Source organism: Leptinotarsa decemlineata, unplaced genomic scaffold, assembly GCF_025532065.1.
Source record: "Leptinotarsa decemlineata unplaced genomic scaffold, Ldec_3_MD MMD2_tig00026340_RagTag_RagTag, whole genome shotgun sequence".
NCBI lineage: Eukaryota > Metazoa > Arthropoda > Insecta > Coleoptera > Chrysomelidae > Leptinotarsa > Leptinotarsa decemlineata.
Genome location: NW_027412694.1, coordinates 8,775,941 through 8,794,902, shown reverse-complemented (window position 1 = coordinate 8,794,902; position 18,962 = coordinate 8,775,941). Strand labels below are relative to the sequence as shown.

The 18,962-nt window shown below is 34.8% G+C and overlaps 1 protein-coding gene and 1 long non-coding RNA gene across 5 annotated transcripts in view; one reads left to right on the top strand and one right to left on the bottom strand.

The window, feature by feature from the left end:
- LOC111502320 (scavenger receptor class B member 1) overlaps positions 1–18,962 on the bottom strand; it is a 277,624-nt gene that overhangs the window by 12,848 nt on the left and 245,814 nt on the right. For all 3 annotated transcript variants that reach the window (XM_074183718.1, XM_023156386.2, XM_023156385.2), the window contains one exon: positions 16,991–17,135. In XM_074183718.1, the coding sequence (XP_074039819.1) occupies positions 16,991–17,135 (145 nt within the window). The remainder of the gene's footprint in view (positions 1–16,990; positions 17,136–18,962) is intronic.
- Positions 5,425–13,001, top strand: LOC141485962 (uncharacterized). 2 transcript variants are annotated; one of them, XR_012467564.1, is made up of 4 exons: positions 5,425–5,839; positions 5,898–6,956; positions 7,295–7,542; positions 12,819–13,001. It is a non-coding gene; the product is annotated as an uncharacterized lncRNA (long non-coding RNA). The 2 variants fall into 2 exon arrangements; XR_012467563.1 differs by having other exon boundaries at positions 5,898–7,542.

Genomic DNA, 18,962 nt, shown 5'->3' with positions numbered 1-18,962 from the left:
ACCAAGCACCTGCGGAAAAGTTTATATCGGTACCACCAAAAAATCCATGGGTACAAGGCAGAATGAACATCGGAGAAACTGTAGATTAGGTAAAATAAAAAATCGGCAGTAGCGGAACATGCGCTCAGTGAAGGAGATCACATGTTACTGTTTGAAAATGTGAAACTACTTGCACCCGATCATCGATACCACAGTCGGCTTGTACGGGAAGCCATAGAAATCCATACACATACGGAAAACTAAAACAGAAAAGAGGAGGTATTTGGAATCCCATACCAAAAGATGCTGAGGTGTTGCATTACCAACAGGTAATAACACTTCGGCCAATAATAATATTAATAATAATATTTATTTCTTTGGTTGGAAAGTACAGTTGACAGAAATTATTGCACAATAAACAAAGAAAATATCAATTATAAAAGTAAAAGTAGATGTAAAAACATATAAATGTAAATAAATACATGTAACCATATTATAAAAGTCTGTCCAAATAATATGTAACCATATTATAAGTCAGTCAAAATAATATAAACCACACAATAACACAAACAGTGATAAACATCCATAAGTAATAAAAGTAACATATAAATATAAAAATATAAATGTAACTAGTTATAGACTATAAAAAAGCCAATAAAATATAATTAACACACAATTTCTCAGGTATTTCTCAAGCATTGAAAATAAACATTTTAACCAAATGTGCTTGAGCTCAAGATCTCAGGTTGGTTGATTGGTGAATTCATGAATGGTATAACAAGTCCTTTGAAGTAGAATTTTTTTCAGCTGACTTTTGAATATTTTGGGAATTCTTAAGAGCTATTGGAAGCATATTGTATATTTTACACCCACTGTACTCTACACTTTTTTCATACAAAGAAGTTCTATGAGCGTTTGATACGATTAGATCTTTCGAACGAGTATTGTGATTATGTTTTGGAAGAGAGGACTGAAAATTTGATTTATTTTTGAAAACGTATGCACTAGCTTCTAGTATCTAGGTGCTGGCAACTGTAAGAATTTTTAGCCGTTTAAAAGCATCTCTACATGAATCACGGTACCCTAGCTTAGCTATTATTCTAAGATTTAACAGAAGTACTCATACCCTAGTTGAGAATGCCATATTGAAGGTGTGAATGGGAGTTAGCATGGTACAATGTTAAGAGTATACTAGAGCTGCAGTGATTCGACATGAATCTAATAGAATAGCAGTTTTTCTTCAGTTTATTACATAAGGTATCAATATGTTGATTCTATGTTAATTTTTTATCTAGTACAATTCCTAGCACATTTGCAGTTTCTACAGGACTAATTGATTTTTCACTATTTTCATATAGTATCACATTCGAATCCCTTTGACCACGTCTGCTGAACAATATGGTGTTAGTTTTTGATTTGTTGAGTTTCAAATTGTTCTTTTCAGCTCACAATATGATTTTATCATATATTATATCCTCAGCAGTTTTATGGAGTGCCTATATATTGTCTTCAACAATCAAAATTTTGTATCGTCAGCATAACTTGTAATGAATACCGAGTTTGTTTTACCGATGAACGTAATTAGATCATTAGCAAATATAAAAAAGGGGCCTAAATTTGAACCCTGGGTTCACCAAATTATGTGGTACCCCTCTTATACCTGATCTAGCCTCTAACGTTTTAAGTATGTCATTGAGATTATCTGGAGAGACAAATAATGGCTTCACTGCATCTAAAGCTTCATTTCTCAAGGCTTTTTGAGAACGTAGCAAATTGTCTTCATCAGAGAGTAAGTACATGTTTCAGTGGATCGTTGATATAAAGAAATAAACATCGGCCAATCCTGAACATTGCCGTAGAAATAAGGAAGTTAGATAGTACCAGTTCGTGGCCCACACAATCAAAAGCACGTGAGAAATCTATAAAAAGGCCCATGACACATTTTTTCTTGTCGAGAGCATTAATAGCAACGCATCAACAAGAAAAGCGGACTACTTGAGTCAACATAAATACAACATACGAACTAGAAATCAGCAGTCATCGATGAATCATAAAGATGAATAAACCTCTGAAGAAGCCAGCTACTCGTGCTGGCGAAACATTAGGATACAGTTCCAAACTACGACGGCTTTCAAACCAGAATGAAGATCATAACACTGAAAATCTAGGCGCGAAAGCTCCAACCAATTTTTTTGACCCTCTAGAAATTCAGCATGGGCTTGCGGTGTGAAAGCTTTCATGGTAATCATTCCTCCTCAAAGAAGTTTTTTTTACCCGTATCAACGGTTTTTCTCACGAAACTGTAATTTACAGTTAACTAGCGTTGATTGCAAATATTTTGTAAGGAATGATAATTCTAGATGGAAATATAAAAAATATCAACAGGAATTACAAAGCTTTGAATCCAAGAAAAGAAACAAAATACTGTAAAAAAGTTCTTCAAGGAATTGTCCTCATCTAGCCGATAACCAACTTTATTTTTATTTATTCATTTTATTTATAATTTTTTTGCAGTATTGCAAAGGTATACTGGATTTTGAAATATATCTCCAACTTCAAATTTTTATCACTTTATTATTTTTCGATAGTGAATAGCAAGCATAGCAAATAATGTATTCTTGATGTAACGCACTTATTTAGTAATTCTTGTAGTATCTTCGGCACTTATCAGTGTTTTCTTGCAACTTGCATTATTGTACAAAATACGCATCGCATCAGAATAATCGTAGCCTAGTTGCAAAGTGGATTGTTAGTATTCAAAACCTCCAACTGCATTGCTAACGCTAACGATTATTTTAATAGATTATGTGCAACTGTCCTTTTGAGTATTCCGTTTTATTGAATATTTCTGGTTAAATACCTATTAATAGCCACATTGATTTCACAAAAAAGTTATGTAAAATCGAATCTAAAGAAACTGCACCACTTTGTTTCTCAAAATTTCGATCACAAAAAGTTCAAATAGGGATCGGGGGCCAACTGATACCCCAAGTAAAAGTTTATCAATATCCTAATTCCCTGATTTTGCAATGTGGTGTTGCGGTTTCTAACAAAATTGGTGTTCCTTACCATTAGTGTTCCTTCTCTGCAAAAAAGTGTGTCAAATATACTCACTGGAGTCAAGAATGAAGTGATATGGAACATTCAATTGCAGAATCACCTGTGAATGATAACGTATATGATGTAGTTGTTGTAGTCGAGGACATTGGTGTGGTGATGGCTTTAGCACCTGATGGTAATGATATGTTTTTTTAGCTAGTCAAAAATAATGCCTTTCATAGTTTCCGAAAGTTAGGGTAATGTTATCCTTGGTAGTCACCTGGTGCATATAGATGTACGAGTATTTGCCATAGAAAATAAGAAAAACTAAAACCTATACTTATGGTCGGTCGCATTCAAAAATATAAAAATACAGGCTGATTCACGGTGGATGGCACATTAGACGTTTCTGGTGAACCAGACAACGGATCACTTTGAAAATTTAATGGAGGGCATATTCGGACATTCTCTAGCCAACTAAAATATTTTCGACAATGCGGTGTTGCCGCTTCTATTAGAAAGCAGTAGCAACTTTGATTTTTCAAACGGAACACTCTGTATATAATATTATTTTTGGAATCTCCAATAACTGCCCGACAACTTTTCTTGATATTTCCCTATACCTATCTGTTACCGTTTTCGAAATGAAAATTAATTTCAATTTTTTTCTTCGAAAATCATGACTTCTAAAAATGCCGATATCTTTTAGTTAAGAAGTACTATGATATCGAAATTTGGTTTGGAGTTAGGTGATACTTGGACACTTCCTACACGTCAGTCTAATCTCCGTTACTTCAATACAGGGTGGTAAAAAATACAGTTTTTTCGTTTGCTTGAAAAAGTTGCTGAAATTTGATTATTTTAAATGGAACATCCTGTATATTATTGAAAATTCGGAAAGCTGCTGAAATTTGCTTTCTTTCTATGTATATCATACCTATACCTAACTAGTCAAGTTTCGGACTTATGAACATTTATTTGTGAAAATGTCCCTTCAGAATGGTATTTCCATTCGGTATTTGGTAAGCAGGCCATGATTACTATTTGACAGTAGCGTTGTGACATTCTCCTAATAATATCGACATTTTCGTCACTTCAGAAGTTGCAAATACCTTCAAAACGATGGAACAAAACTATTCAAACGAAATTCTTATGAATTTGTTTATTATTTTTGGACAGTGTGACAAAATTATCAGCAGAACATGTAGAAAGTTCAATGAAATGTATCCGAATCTACCGCCAATGAACCTCAAGAAATTTATACGAATTCAGAACAATTTCAATATGTTTGGATAAACCATTGTCTTTTTTGATGAAAAAGAACTGAAAATTATTCGTTTTCATACAAATTTTTCTTTTCAAAAGTTAAGAGTATAGGGGGACTATTTACGACCTCACTGTATACTGCAGCATTGGCCACGAAACAAATGATACATTTATTCATAAAATAAAATATTCTTATTTGAATTTCGAGAAACTCAGGATATACTTTCATTTTGATATAGGAATGAATACACTACTAGAAAGCTCAACATTGTGATTGTCATCAACATAAAGAAATTTATCTAAAGCAAATGAACTTTAAACGTTCAGGCCAGTCTCCATATACCTACACAGTAGGTTTAATGGACTGACGCCTATCAGAAAACAACTACTCCCCTGGCTAATACCACGACGGCCGTTTGATTATATCCGACAAATTACGGATATGCACTAGATAGAGTGACATTTTGTGGTGTGATGGTCACTATCTTGCACTGACGAGTGGCTAATGAGCACGAAACCGGTCTGCAGGTGTGCCCGTTCCAAAATTGAGGGTCGACTCTTTCAGTTGTATTGCCAATTGCATATGCAGGAAATTTTCTGTGAAGATTCCTGCACTGACGCCTGTCGGATATAATCCAACGCCCTTCGTGGTATTAGCCAGGGGAGTAGTTATTTTCTGATAGGCGTCAGTCCATTAAACCTACTATGTAGGTATATGGAGACTGGCTTGAACGTTCATTTGCTTTAGATTTGTTGACTGCCAGTCTTCAAGCATAGCCCACTGACTAATAAGAAAGAAATTTATATTTATTCTTGCTGTTGGATTGAGAAATTCATATCAGTTAGGTTGAGAATCAATAAATTAAAAATATTTGTACGTTCCCTAAAGTAGTTCCGATTTGAGCTAGCAGGTATGAATCACTCTTAAATACTTATTACTTCAATAATGTTCAAAATAGTAGCTTTGCTATAATGACGTAGTTAGGTATGGTGGTTTTAAGATCACAGTTTTTGTTCGATTCAGATTATGAGAGATAGATGAGAAAGAATTTGTTTAGTAATACAATTCTAACTAATATCTACTGAAATCAATCTATGTTTATGATTATTTATAATTCCGATTTCCGTCTAAAACCATATTGTACTTCAGTTGTAACATTCATTATTGTTTTTTCCTTCTCTTCAAATATCTTCGGAGGATGGAGGATTGTCATATTCTTGTGTCTTCGAATAAAGTAGTAGGTATTACCTTGAATATGATTGATGCGAAGTTTTGTTTGCGTAAAATACGAGAACCCCATACGATTCAAAACCTGTATTGCGTGTCATTATGAATTCAGGAATTAAAATGAATCAAGTATCTTCTTGTAACTGAGCATGAACACCTGACATTCACATATAACAAATTGATACTATCAATTTGAATCCTTGATGATGCGTGAATTCTAGAAGCGCTCCTTCGGAACCTGGAAATTTCCTAACGCGTAGTTGATTAACCGACTACATGAAACCATTTTACGTAGATGGAATAATTTTAAATATTCTTTAAAAACAGGTATGTCACGCTGACCTTTATATTACTTATTTACGAATATTATACGTTTTTATTGTAGCTCGTCATGAATACCGCTCTCCCCGTTATAAACGGCTGAACAATTCAAAGAAGACATTATGTAGATGATTTGCATTCCTTTACTGGCACAGGGAAGTTTATTTATGCATTATATTTATTCACACACATGATAATATGCTAAACAAATAGAATGAGAATGAGACAAAACTCAAACTTGACATTTCAAAACTCTTTAGATAAGTGAATCTGACGGAAATTGAGTATAAATCTCCTCATAAGCATGCCAAATTCATATCAATAGCTGTAATCGATGATATGTTTTAAATAAATTGCAGACAGAGAAATCAAAAGAGTAAGAGTTGGAGAATAAGTGATCTCTCTGCTCCTTTCAGCGAAATTTTCAATTTTCATTAGGATAACTTCGTGACGATTATTGAACGTATGTAAGTTCTTTTACTGTCTGAAAAACTGAATGACAGTTGAGTAAGATTGTCCGGAAGAAGCTATCATTTAGTGAATGAAGCAGGTGTTAAGATCTTGAAAACTTTTTTGTGGAAATCTGATAAGTGTTGTTGAAACGTTTATCAAGAACCTATCATCAATTTTCATTACAAAAAGTGAATAGTTTTGAAATCAGATGTTGATAATTAGTAGAAAATGAAGGCGTTTATTACAAAACGTCCCGAACGATAGGAAGAAACAAACATTTCAAAACCTCATTACGTCATCCAGATTTATTGTTATATTTAAATATTATGTTGATTGTGTGAAGGCGCGGAGAGGGTATGTGATGATACCTATCAATCAAACGTAGCTTTCCATGATAATAATTAAAGAATTTTCACAAACATTGTCTTGATTTTCTGGAACTCAGGTTATTTTTGAAACACTCCATGATGTGAAAATTGTTCATTTATTATCATGGATAGTGTTATTATTTTTCATCAAGTAACGGGTCAGTCCATTCATAATTCTAAACGTTACTTGTTCACAGATAATCAACTGGTCTTTACTGGCTTATTTCTGCTAGATAAATCGAAGACAAGAAAGAAGTTAAACCAGTCAGTTTCTATATGGAGAATGAAGTCGAAATAAAATGGTAAGTAATATAGCAACAAGAATTCCAGCTCAAAATCCCGTGTATTTTCTTATGGCGCTTCATTCTGGACCTTTTTGGACCTCAGGTCCAGTTCACACGGAAGGGACAAAAGTCAGCGCCTCGTCTCTGCCAGACATCCATTATGTGTGAACCGAGCCTTAGCCTTCAACGCTCACTTCAGATCACCTCCACTCCTCCACTTTTACCGTCATACAGTTGACCAATCAGAAGCTACCACGCGTCCAGCGGGAAATTCAAATCCAGTAGATGAACAACACCGGTCGGAGCGCAAAATCCCATGTATTTTTTTATGGGGCTAAACTTTTTGCAATTTTTAGGTCAAACAGGAGTGGGTGAAACGTGTGACGGCATCGCTGCAGAATGGAATAAGTATCGAAGAGATTTAAGAGCGTGAGCCCCCTTGGGACTCCGCCTCACTGCTTAGGCCTCTTGAGACTCCGCATCATCTCTCGCGACCCCTTGTCACCTACCAGTCACGTATTCCTGATTGAAACAAGTTTCTCGGAATGGGAATCGTACCCAGGACGTCATCGTGGTAGACGTTATCCTTAGCCTCGACACCAACGTAAGATATTGGTTATAAATGCGAATTGTTGATATTATAGCGGTTGTTTTGTCGGGACCGAAATTGGCTCATTCTCTATACTTAACAGCATTTTTTGATTTCCGTAGAATGTTAGGGAAATTATAACGTCATTTCCTTATAGAATATAAAAAATTATACTCAGATTTGGGAAAGAATCGATGTTTAATATAAAGGTGTGTATGTGTGTGTGAGAGACACGTGTGACGTAATCGACGCAAAGAGAGATGGAGATGGTATCGAAGTTATACGTTGCTAGCACAAGCAGATGTTGCCGGTTGTAAAATAAATAGTTATTTATGGAGCAATGTTGCGTTTCGGTTTTAAAATCAACCATGAAGGGTTAGGAATACGACTCGATGAAAATTGGAAGCGCAAAAGTGATATATTAATGATGATGAATCAGATTTAAGAAAAAATATGACAGTTTAACACGGGCTGGACATATCTTGCATGAATATTTGGGTATGCGAAAGCTCTGTTCAAAATGGGTGCCGCGCGAGATCACTGTCGACCAAAAACAACAACGAATTGATGATTATGAGCAGTCATTGAAGCTATTTCACCAAAGGAACCTGAATTTATGTGTCAGTAGGTGACAGTGGATGAAATTGTATAAAAATTAATTTTTCGATTTCTAAAACATAATTCGGGGTAATAACTCAGTTGTTAAACGTAAGAACAAAAAAGTTATTATTCCTTTTATAATATAAAAACATAGACTTTTCCGGCCGGAGTAACGACTGGAGAAAACAAAATCCGTGTTGGTAGGCCGTGATCGAATGAAACTTGTTGTTTCAAACGTTTCATTTGCTATTGCGGTAAACATCATCAGGGGTATCGCGTTGACTGTGAGGACGAAGGTAATATCTCGACGTCTCAGCAAAAGTTGACAGGTGAGCTTTGCGTTAACTCGCGTTTATAATTTTAGAGGAATGTGAGGGTGATTATGAAAGTGGTGGCGAGAGACATAGTGTGGATGCAGGTGGTGGTGTTGTCCATGTGAATGTTTCTTTTTGGCCGCTTTTTTGAGTACTGGGTACCACGCTCTGTTTAGCCGTATACCTTCTTATGTTCTGTTGAAATTGTTGGGATGCTCAGAGATCTCAATGGACGTCCTATGAAGTCGTGCATAGTTGAATTAGACCGAACAGCAATTTATTCGTCTTTTATTACGTGGTCTGTTTCTGTTAGGACGTGTTCTGCAATTGCAGATTTCTCTTGTATACTGCTGTTGATGTTGTGTTTGGTGGTTCCGATATGAACTGAACCACAGGAACAGGAAATCCTGACTTGTTCTTGGTTACGCGGTATACATCATCAGTGGTATATGCGTTGACTGCGAGGAAGAAGGTATTATCTAGATGTCTCAGTAAAAATTGCCTGGTGAGCTTTGTGTTAACTCACGTTTATAATTTTAGAAGAATGTGGGGGTGATGGTGAGAAGGGTGGTGAGGAAAATGGTGCGGATTCAGGTGGTGGTGGTGTCCATGTAAATGTTCACTTAAGATTGGTTCATACTTTTGCTACAATTTTCTGATTGGTCCATGTTGCTGCTAATGCAATGTCGATCTGAAATGTGTTCCAGTTCATTTCTGGCCGCTTTTTTGAGTTCTGGATACCACGCTCTAATAAGCGGTATACCTTCTTATGTTCCGTTGATATTGATGGGATGCTCAGATGCCACTGGGGGCTGGTACGCTTTTCTCTTGAAAAACTTCTTGATCGATAAATCCAAAAATGGTATCTTTCCTCCTTTTCCTTTTCCATAGTGAACTGGATGCGACGATATATTGCTGTTCTAATGCTTGTTCCATTTGGCTCCAAATGACGAAGTTCCATTATCATAGCGAAACCAACAAGTAGGTTACGATGAAGCAATGCCGAGCGCTTTCTTATTGAAAACCTTCATGTGAAAATTTACGAACTATGGAAACAGTTATCATTATTGAATAATTTCATTACGATTATTGCAGTGTCCATTTGTTATTATTTTTTTAAGGAGAAAATACAAGCACAACAGGAAAATCCTTAAGGCGCTCTTAGAGCGGTGCCTGTACGAAAGTAGCGATTTACATTGGATTTGAACCACTGGAGATTAAATTCATTTGGAAAAAAGTTTTAAGGAAATTTATTCCACATAAACGCAGTTCTCCAGATGAAAGTGTTCTTGAACAGTAAAGTTCGAGGTGTACTGAGTTGAATATCAAAACGATGAGCAGCCATAGTTCGTCGCATATTTCTGATATGTACCGCTCTTGGTGGAATCAAATGTAATGTGCCAATTCCCGTGAAAGTGTCTATAGAAGAGAGACAAATCTCAAACCTTTTTTCGATGTTCCAGGCTATCTAGGTTGCTCGTGATGTTCGCATCCCCAATCAGACGGATGGCTCTTTTCTGCATGGAATTTCACAACTTCAGGGTATTTTTGGGGGAAGAACTTCAATAATTTTTGTAAGAATTATTTCTTCTTGCCTAATTTTGTTTCGCATTTATCATATGAAAATTTCATTATTTTTGTTACTTCTAAGAGGAGTAGCTCTGCTCCTTGTTGGGTACGCTCATGATAATTGCCACAACCAAGCAAAAAAAAGTACTCAGCTTGAATGCGAGTCTGAATTTGAAACTGCTACTTGTATGACAAATAAATAAGCGAGTCTCATCTGTATGGAACAACAAAGTTTACTGTAGAAGAGATTGTATCTTGGTAAAATATAAATCATGAGAATCTGGCGGGATAATAACAGTATGAAGTAGTTTTGGTCATCAAATATATATTATATCAATTAAACCTGCATGTTCTCAAGAATTTTTTTTGAAATTGGTAATATCTACTGAAATTTTCTCCAAATACTCTATTCCAATGGCATGAGAAATGATTTTCATTATTTAATTAACTTGGTTTTTTTATATTGGAGCTCTCAATATACGGGGTGTTTTCTAATTGCGGTGAAAAAAAATGCAAAGGCGTATTCCGAAGCTTATTTTGTGAAAAAAAGTTAATGAAAACATAGTTTCGGAAATGTATAATGTTTTTAAAGAAAAACATTATATTATTTTTGTAAATATCCATCATCCGATTAAGGTGAAATTTGGCAATGTTATTTTCAGAGTTTAGAGATTCGTTTAGTCCTGATTAAATACACATTGTTGTTTCTTGTGAGATTCAATTTTGTATTGGGTAAAGCATCTGAAAATAAAATTTTCATCTCTTGCTTTGTGTTAGTAGTTTCCTTTGTTTTTCAGAGAAAGCATTGAGAAAGCAATAACTAATTGTTTGCGATGTTTGCCATCCATGTTCATCCATGAGTAGTGCTCTGAGATCATATACACCCATACGTACCTACCATAGAAATGTATAACGCATAGATTGTATAGAATATTGAATTATTTTTAATGCTGATAAAATTAAAGTTTTTATCGTCCTTCTTGAGGTATTTTAAGATTGAGGGAGGTGAAAATACTCCAAAAGGCCTATAAAAAGGTGTTTTTGTCTTTTATTTTCTAACTTTTCTGCTACTTCAGTGTATTCCATTTGCTATCGATTTTCATCACCTATCATAACCGGAATGCAAATACTTGTCATCTAATGAATTCTTTGCATAGAGGGTAAATCCCTGAAGATGTTGGGTCTTTGAATTCAATGTTTCTAAAATAATCTTTTCTGAGTAGAATATTTGCTTTCGTGTGGAAGTTATAGATTTTTCAAAAGTAGTAGATCTATGCCCACTACTGTCTAACCGAAACTGGTTTTTACGACCGAAACCGAAACCGAATGTCGGCAACGGTCTCATTTTCGGCCGAAACCGAAACTTCCTTACAAGGCTTATGTTTTGACGGAAAAATAAAGAAAACTTTATTATAATCAGTCAGTCTTTAATTTTTTATCTTTGAATCACAACGTTATGCAGTCCTCGACATTTTCACTTATTGATAATCAACATAACAACCCCTTATTTAAGAAAAAATATCAATTGCACCATAAACATACTTAGAATACGTGAGGTGTTTATTTGAGTAGGTGTAGATTCTTCTTTTGAATATTATTAATGGTTTTTCAAAAATATTAAACATAAAATTACTTATTTGAGTTGATACCTAATATCACAATAGGTACTTGATATTTATGTAATGAACAAAGTAAATCACAGTTACCATCTGCTGCGGGGGTATATCGTATACCAAGCACCTGCGGAAAAGTTTATATTGGTACCACCAAACGATCCATGGATACAAGGCTGAATGTACATCGGAGAAAAATGTAGATTATGTCAAATGGAAAGATCGGCAGTAGCAGAACACGCGTTTAGTGAAGGAGATCAAATGATACTGTTTGAAGATGTGAAAATACTTGCACCCGGTCATGGATACCACAGTCGGCTTGTACGGAAAGCCATAGAAATCCATAAACATACGGAAAACTACAACCGAAAAGAGGAGGCGTTATCGCCATAACGCCAACCGGATTTGGAATCCCGTACTGAAAGATGCTAAGGTGGCAATAGTGCAATGCAATGTCTCGTTATCAACAGGTAATAACACTCCGGCCAATAGCAACGCATCAACAAGAAAGGCGGGCTACCTGAGTGAACAAAAGGTTTGTTCTGTTCCTAACATCCGAAACTGTTTGGAAACAGCGCAAGACATGATTCGTACAAGCAAAAACTCTCAAACAGTCCGAAATAGTCTCGGACACTTGTTTAGACCACTGTGCCATCTATCGTATATATGAAGAGATGAGACGAAAAAATACTATTGATCATGTCCATTTTGTTATGTAGCGTATCCTTATAGTCAGTTCAAATGTTATCTAACCTCAATCATCAATTATTTAAATGAAATGAATAAAAAACATCCTTGCAAATGGCCCAAACAAATTTCCACATGAATGCGCATGAGCAACGGGAACAGTTCTCAAAAGTTCAGCCTTGAGAGCAAGAACGTTTCGAGACGGTTCCAGTCAGTTTAGGATCATTTCGCAATCGAAACCACAACAGAGGATTCATCAGTCCGAAATTATCCTCAATAAACCAGAACGCTCTATATCAACTGCGCATGATCCTGACGTCCTAGAACCTGAATTTCGTAGAACCAGAACAAACCTTTAGTAGAAATTAGACAAATTTTATTTTCTTTATTCTATATTCAATATGAATTTCTTTGAAATAAATAGGTCATAACAAGTTAGATTTTGAGTCATTATTTCTTTTAGCTGCTCTGCTGAGTCAGGTTGCGTCTTAAAAACAACATATTTTAGGTGGCACCAGAAGAAGAAATCAAGGAAAGATAGGTCCGGGGATCTAGCAGACCATTCAATAGGACTTTTTTTTCCAATCTATTGAATAGCAAAATTATTATCTAACCATTGTCTAACTGGAACTAAATGAATATTACTGGAGTTCTCCCCCAAAACCGTTATTTTTAACACCTCGACACATGTTTCAACCACCAAGTGATCATCTGCAAGAGGAAGCTTTATCGTCTTCTTGAAGATGATCACTTAAACATTTTTTAAATTAATAATAGAAAATTTTAATTTAAATGAATAGTGTTTTATTCAATAGACCAAAACTTACTACATTGAATTTAAGTTTGTAGGGTATCAATGAAGAGCATTTCTTAAGAGCTTTCAGATAAGGTATCACAAGTAGGGGGTTGCCATTTGAGAATATATAAAGTTGGTGTGGCTGGAGACGAGGGGGGTGAGTGAAAACAAGTTAGCTATTACATCATTTTGTTTCTCCTTCCAGGTCATGAAGTTGTTTCCAGTGATTTTTTATATTTCATTTGTTTGATCAGATATAGCCACTGATCAGTTTTTGAACTACTTATGACTGAAATAAGTTTTTGGGACATTCAGTATCCCCCAAATTTACCACTTTCTTTGCCACCAGTCAATTCTGGATTTTCCTTCAGGGCCTTCAGTTCTGAAGTTGTCCAGGATTTGAATTTGTGATTTCTGACGAGGAGAAGCTCTCAGGTACCTACTCTCTCTTGTTTCTGGGTACCCCTAAGTATTTGTTTTCAGATTATTTATTGAGCTCTACTATCCCTTCCAGAGTATCTTATAGAGACTAGCACACCCTCCTCGCAAAGCCCCTCTCATGCTTCAACTCGATCACAGATTACGACAAGGGTTCCTCAAAGTACGTAATTTGTTGAAATCCAGACATGTATGGATGTAAATTAAAAATATTATTTAAACAAGAAGATATTTATGTTTTTCTATATAATAATCATATTTCATAGGTTAGGTACTGAAACAATTCAAAATCTTCTATCTAATTCATGAAGCCCCTCATTAGGAATCATAATCTGAAAGTATACCGGTTATTCTAATAGTGAAATTGCTTTATTTTTAATATAGATACAAATCCGTGACGAAATTGTAACAAAAGATTTGTTCCGCTATTTATATAGAGGTAATTGTTAATGAGTAATCAGAGTAGGTGTATTTTTCAATGGGAATTACCTTCACTCACATGATCGGTACAAAGTCAATGCCACCAAGATTAATTCATATCAATCTCGTTCAGCGAGTTCGAGAAAGTTGAAAACTATTTGAATTCATTTATTACGTTAATGATATTATCAATTATATTTTAAATTCTATAAAATTATGTTCACGAAACGTCGAGTTAGTTGTTATAATTGAAAACTCAAAGGTTCACAAAAAGATTATTGCATCAAAATTTCTTAGTTAAAAATGACCATGTTGAAATTTTTATGAAAGAGATGAATTGTTGGTCATTCTACTTGGCGTGAAAAATCACGTCATTTGTTAACAAATTGTTTATAAACAAATAATGAAATTCAGTAGTTAGGAAAAAATGTTTTTGCCATTTAAAAAAAAATGAATAGAAGATACTTGATGAAAATCCATATTAAAAAACTAATCAATACAGTTTATTGTATGATTTTCACTATAAAATGGTTTTACAAAAACCGCGACACGTGTTTCTCTATACAATAGCTTAAACATGCTTGAGGAAGCTATTGTATGCTTGTATTGTATGCTTGAGGAAGCTATTGTATAGCAAAAAACTTGTCGCGGTTTTTGTTAAACCCTTTTAGAGTGAAAATAATAAAATAAAGTGTATTGATTAATTTTTTTTTAATTGTTGTTATTCGTTTTGTTATTGTTTTCCATACTTTTAAATAAGTTATTCAAGGAAACATTTCCTTCCTAAAATCATTATTTGTGTTTCTCAACACAGTTGATAATTGTTTTATCCATAATATAATTGTTTGTTAACAAAAAAATTATAAACAATTTAGGATTATTCTCACAAATTTTTCTGAAGGTGAATGTAATTCTTGGAACAATGTACAACAAAGTACAAAAATATTTTTTTGTCATTGTTTTAAATACTTTTCAATATAAGACAGCAGCTACGTGATTTGTTATATAATAAACGGGTGTAACTTTTAAACAATTAGAGATACGATAATTGACATTCCGGCCTTTTTTAAACATTGACTTTTGAAGTTAGTTATTCTAACTATTCAGAATTATATTCGGAGGTATTCAAGCCAAACTAGAATGCGGAAAAATGTAAGTAGCCAGAGGCTTCTTTAAAAAAATATTTCATATTAATATGTGTTTGATTTTGGTACTTTGACGTATTCTATTATTTTTGGTGAATTTTATTACTGTTAAATAACACAAGAGACCAAGTTCCCAAACTGATAACTTGAGCAATACCTTTTGCAAAGCAATAAAATACAATACCCGAGATTTTCATAATCTGCACGATTTCAAATCATCAAAAAGAAAATTTTGAAGGTCAATAAAGTGTATTCCTACTGGGTATTCGAAAAATTTGTTCTAATGTGATATAAAATGATATAAAAATTCCTAAAATAATCAATAAAATTAAAATAAATAGCTGAAGATAACAATTAGTTCAAGCAAAAAAGAAATGAAAACTAAGATTTTGAGCCAAGTTATTTCACGACGTTTCGATTGTTAGTACCCACAATCGTCTTCGGGTGATGAGTGTGTAAAACTGGAGAAGTAGAAAGCTAAAATGTTTCTTTCCCAAAAAATATTCTCTCATAAAAATATAACACTTTCAATTTTCTATTGTTAACACAAAATTACCTAGAATGAACTAAAGAAATTAAATTAGTGGTTTAAAATCTCCACCTTCAATATATGCATATGGCCTCTCTTTTTCAAAACAGATTCACGAAGCTCTTGGACAATGCAAAAACTGTACTTTTTTTCGAAAAACAACACTATTTTTTCAGAAAGGAATGAGTATTTGAAAAATTATTTTTATTTCAAGAAAAATCAGTGGTGTTTCAGCATTTCTATTTAAAATTATTCAGTGCAAATTCCGCACGTATGCCACAAACAAGAATAAACATTATGTTGTAGTACCTTTTGAGATAATTCAGGAGCGAATCTACAGAGGAGATGAATGTCGAATTTACGACTCCAACTGACCTCCCTGTAAATTTAGTTCAGGAGCCAGTCTACAGAGGAGATGGATGTCGAGTTTGCGACTCCAACTGACCTCCCTGTGAATTTAGTTCAGGAGCGAGAGCCCCTCAACTCCCTAACTCCTGATCCAAGAACTGAACCTTGAAAAAAGGTTTGGTGGTGCAGCCAGGAAACGACTCAGTCGTCTCTTCAAGAGTGGGGTACCTTATAAAACTGCCTTACACCAAATTCTTGAGCGGCGTACGCAGAATCTGTCTCAGGTGGGGGAACAAACCCCTCATGAGCAGGTTAGCAAACGTTTGCGCTCAAGTGATGATTCACCAAAACCAGAGGCGGAAATGCCCTGCACGGCTGAATTCAAGGCATCGTCAAGTGTGGCTGACGTGCAAAAACCCTCATATGGGAAGGTTGTCGTGGGTATCAAATTGGGAATCTTCCAACTTAACTATCCAACTACCTCATTAACAGAGCATATACTCTGTGCCTGCCCTGCTGGGGACCGAATCAGGTTTTTAGAGTTCGGCGAGCCGTACTCTTACCATCTGACCTGAAAGACCACACACCATACAAACTAATCGGCTTCATTAAGAAGCTGGGTTTATTTGGCCGAGTGTGAATAGGTGTTAGCCACAAAAAACCCTTGCGGGTTGCGGTGGAGGGTCGAATAGACCCACTCACTTTGGACCTAACCTAACCTAACCTTTTGAGATATAGAAGATGCGTATGGATTATGGCCATACCAAAGTAATCGTAATCAAATATATATTTTTGTCAAATCTCCAGTACCCTGTACTTATTTTGTTACAGATATGCTTCTTGTTTGAAATGTGTATTCCAGAATATTTGTGAAAATAAAACAATTGTAACATCCTGAATGATGTGGAAAAAAAACAAATACATTTATTCAGGTTGAAATGTGGTAAGATATTTCTGAGGAAGTATCGAACAATATATATTTATGTGAAATAAGAAAAACTCACCAGTAACGCAATGTTGGGAAGAATCAGAAGATCATCTTCTTTTCGCCCCATTGATAATTCTTCTACCCATTCCAAAGGATGTTTCGGTACTGCAGTTAAAGTCCCATTTTTATTGAAAGTAACATTTTCATGGGCCATCAGTTCTCTGCAAAATAAATGGAGAAAATTACGACGGATTTTGATTTTGAGAACACTTCGAGACTATTAGAATGGGTTTTTATTGCAAATAGGGACGGTTGAATAGAACAACTTTTTCACTATAAATATTTTTGGCATAATTTCCTGAACCTCCGGTATATACTCATGTAATAATATATTTTCTAAAAGTATTTTCCTGACAGAATGCGAATTTGAAAAGAAATATTTTTTTTATCGACCTTTTTTGGGTATTTGTTACCTTCCACAATCTGAAAAATATAAAAATTATAATGGAGAACTTTATACAAGTGTAGAAGGGCAAACTTTTTAGTTTACCCCGATAACTTACTACGTAACTTGTCGTATTTAACAATTTTGCCTATCAAAAAAATTGTTAAGAAATAATACAATACTTATCTTTTACGTTTCGGAGGCCAAAATCTGCCCCCGTCTTCAGAAATGCACAAAAAATTCTATATATTCGCAGTTATTCTTTAAAAAGTTTGCCCTTCTACACTAGTATAAAGTACTCCATTATAATTTTTATATTTTTCAGATTGTGAAATAAATAGATTAGTACTTTTTGATCATTCCCATATTGATTTCAATTTAAGAGCAACCGGTAGACAGCTGTTTCAGCCTATTGGGCATCGTCAGTACCGGGCAGGCGGTCTTCGATTGAAGACAAAAAAAAACCAAGAAAGTACTTGATAAAAATAGCCGCGTAAACGCAAGCGAAACATAAGTGGAACCACCTATTGGTGTGACACCCAAGTCAACTTGCCAAGTTTTTATGTCAGTGTTGGTGATTTGACCAATCAACCGACAACTGAATGTTGTCGACTTTGAATTTCGAAACTTCGACTTTTATCTCTAAATTTCGACTTCAATCTCAAAATTTCGACTTTTATTTCGAAATTTCGAGATTAAAGTCGAAATTTCGATATCGAAGTCGAAGTTTCGAGATTAAAGTCGAAATTTCGAGTTTGAAGTCGTAATTTCAAAATTACGAGATTAAAGTCGAAATTTAGAGATGAAAGTTGAAATTTTGAGATTAAAGTTGAAATTTCGAGATAAAATGCGAAATTTCGAGATTCAAAGTCGTAATTTCCAAGAAAAAAATGATAAAAATATGTGGCCCTACTGCACTTCTGTATTAAATACCTACATTGTACATTCAATGTAGATCAATATGGCCCTTTACATTAATTAAACTCAAATGGATATTTTCGAAGATATTACAGTTTAAAATTCAGGGACATAGCGGTAGAGGCGGTACGGCCGACAACGCGTGGTGGTGGAGGAACTTGTTCAAATTATAAGCAGAGTTCACGGGGTAATAATAATATTTTTTTGACAGGAATTGGTGGAATTCTTTGTTGTCTCTACCGCTCCCATTTCAAACAAAGTGGATATAACACAAATTAATCTGTATATGTGGAGTAGGAAGGGTGAGCCCACAGCATGCCACATGTGACTCATTGTACATTCTCCCGAAGAGTTGTCCTCCTAGGTCAACGTCCATACTGTCCTTTCCAAGAAGGTGGAAAGACAAAGGAATATTTTATTCAATAATCTTTAATGTGGTATGAACCCATTTTCAATTCAAAATTCCGTACATTGGATTCCATCATCATTTTTTTCAATACGGACAAAACATGTATTTCCTGACGTTTCTCTCCGTTAAATCACAGATTAATCACCAGACATGTCTCTAAAAAGTAGAGACCAATATAGACTTCTTACTCGAAAACATGAATTATTTAAAACTCAATTACCAAAATACTACATGCACTGAAGAGTCTCGGGCCTAACACATGGCCGCACTAGTCTT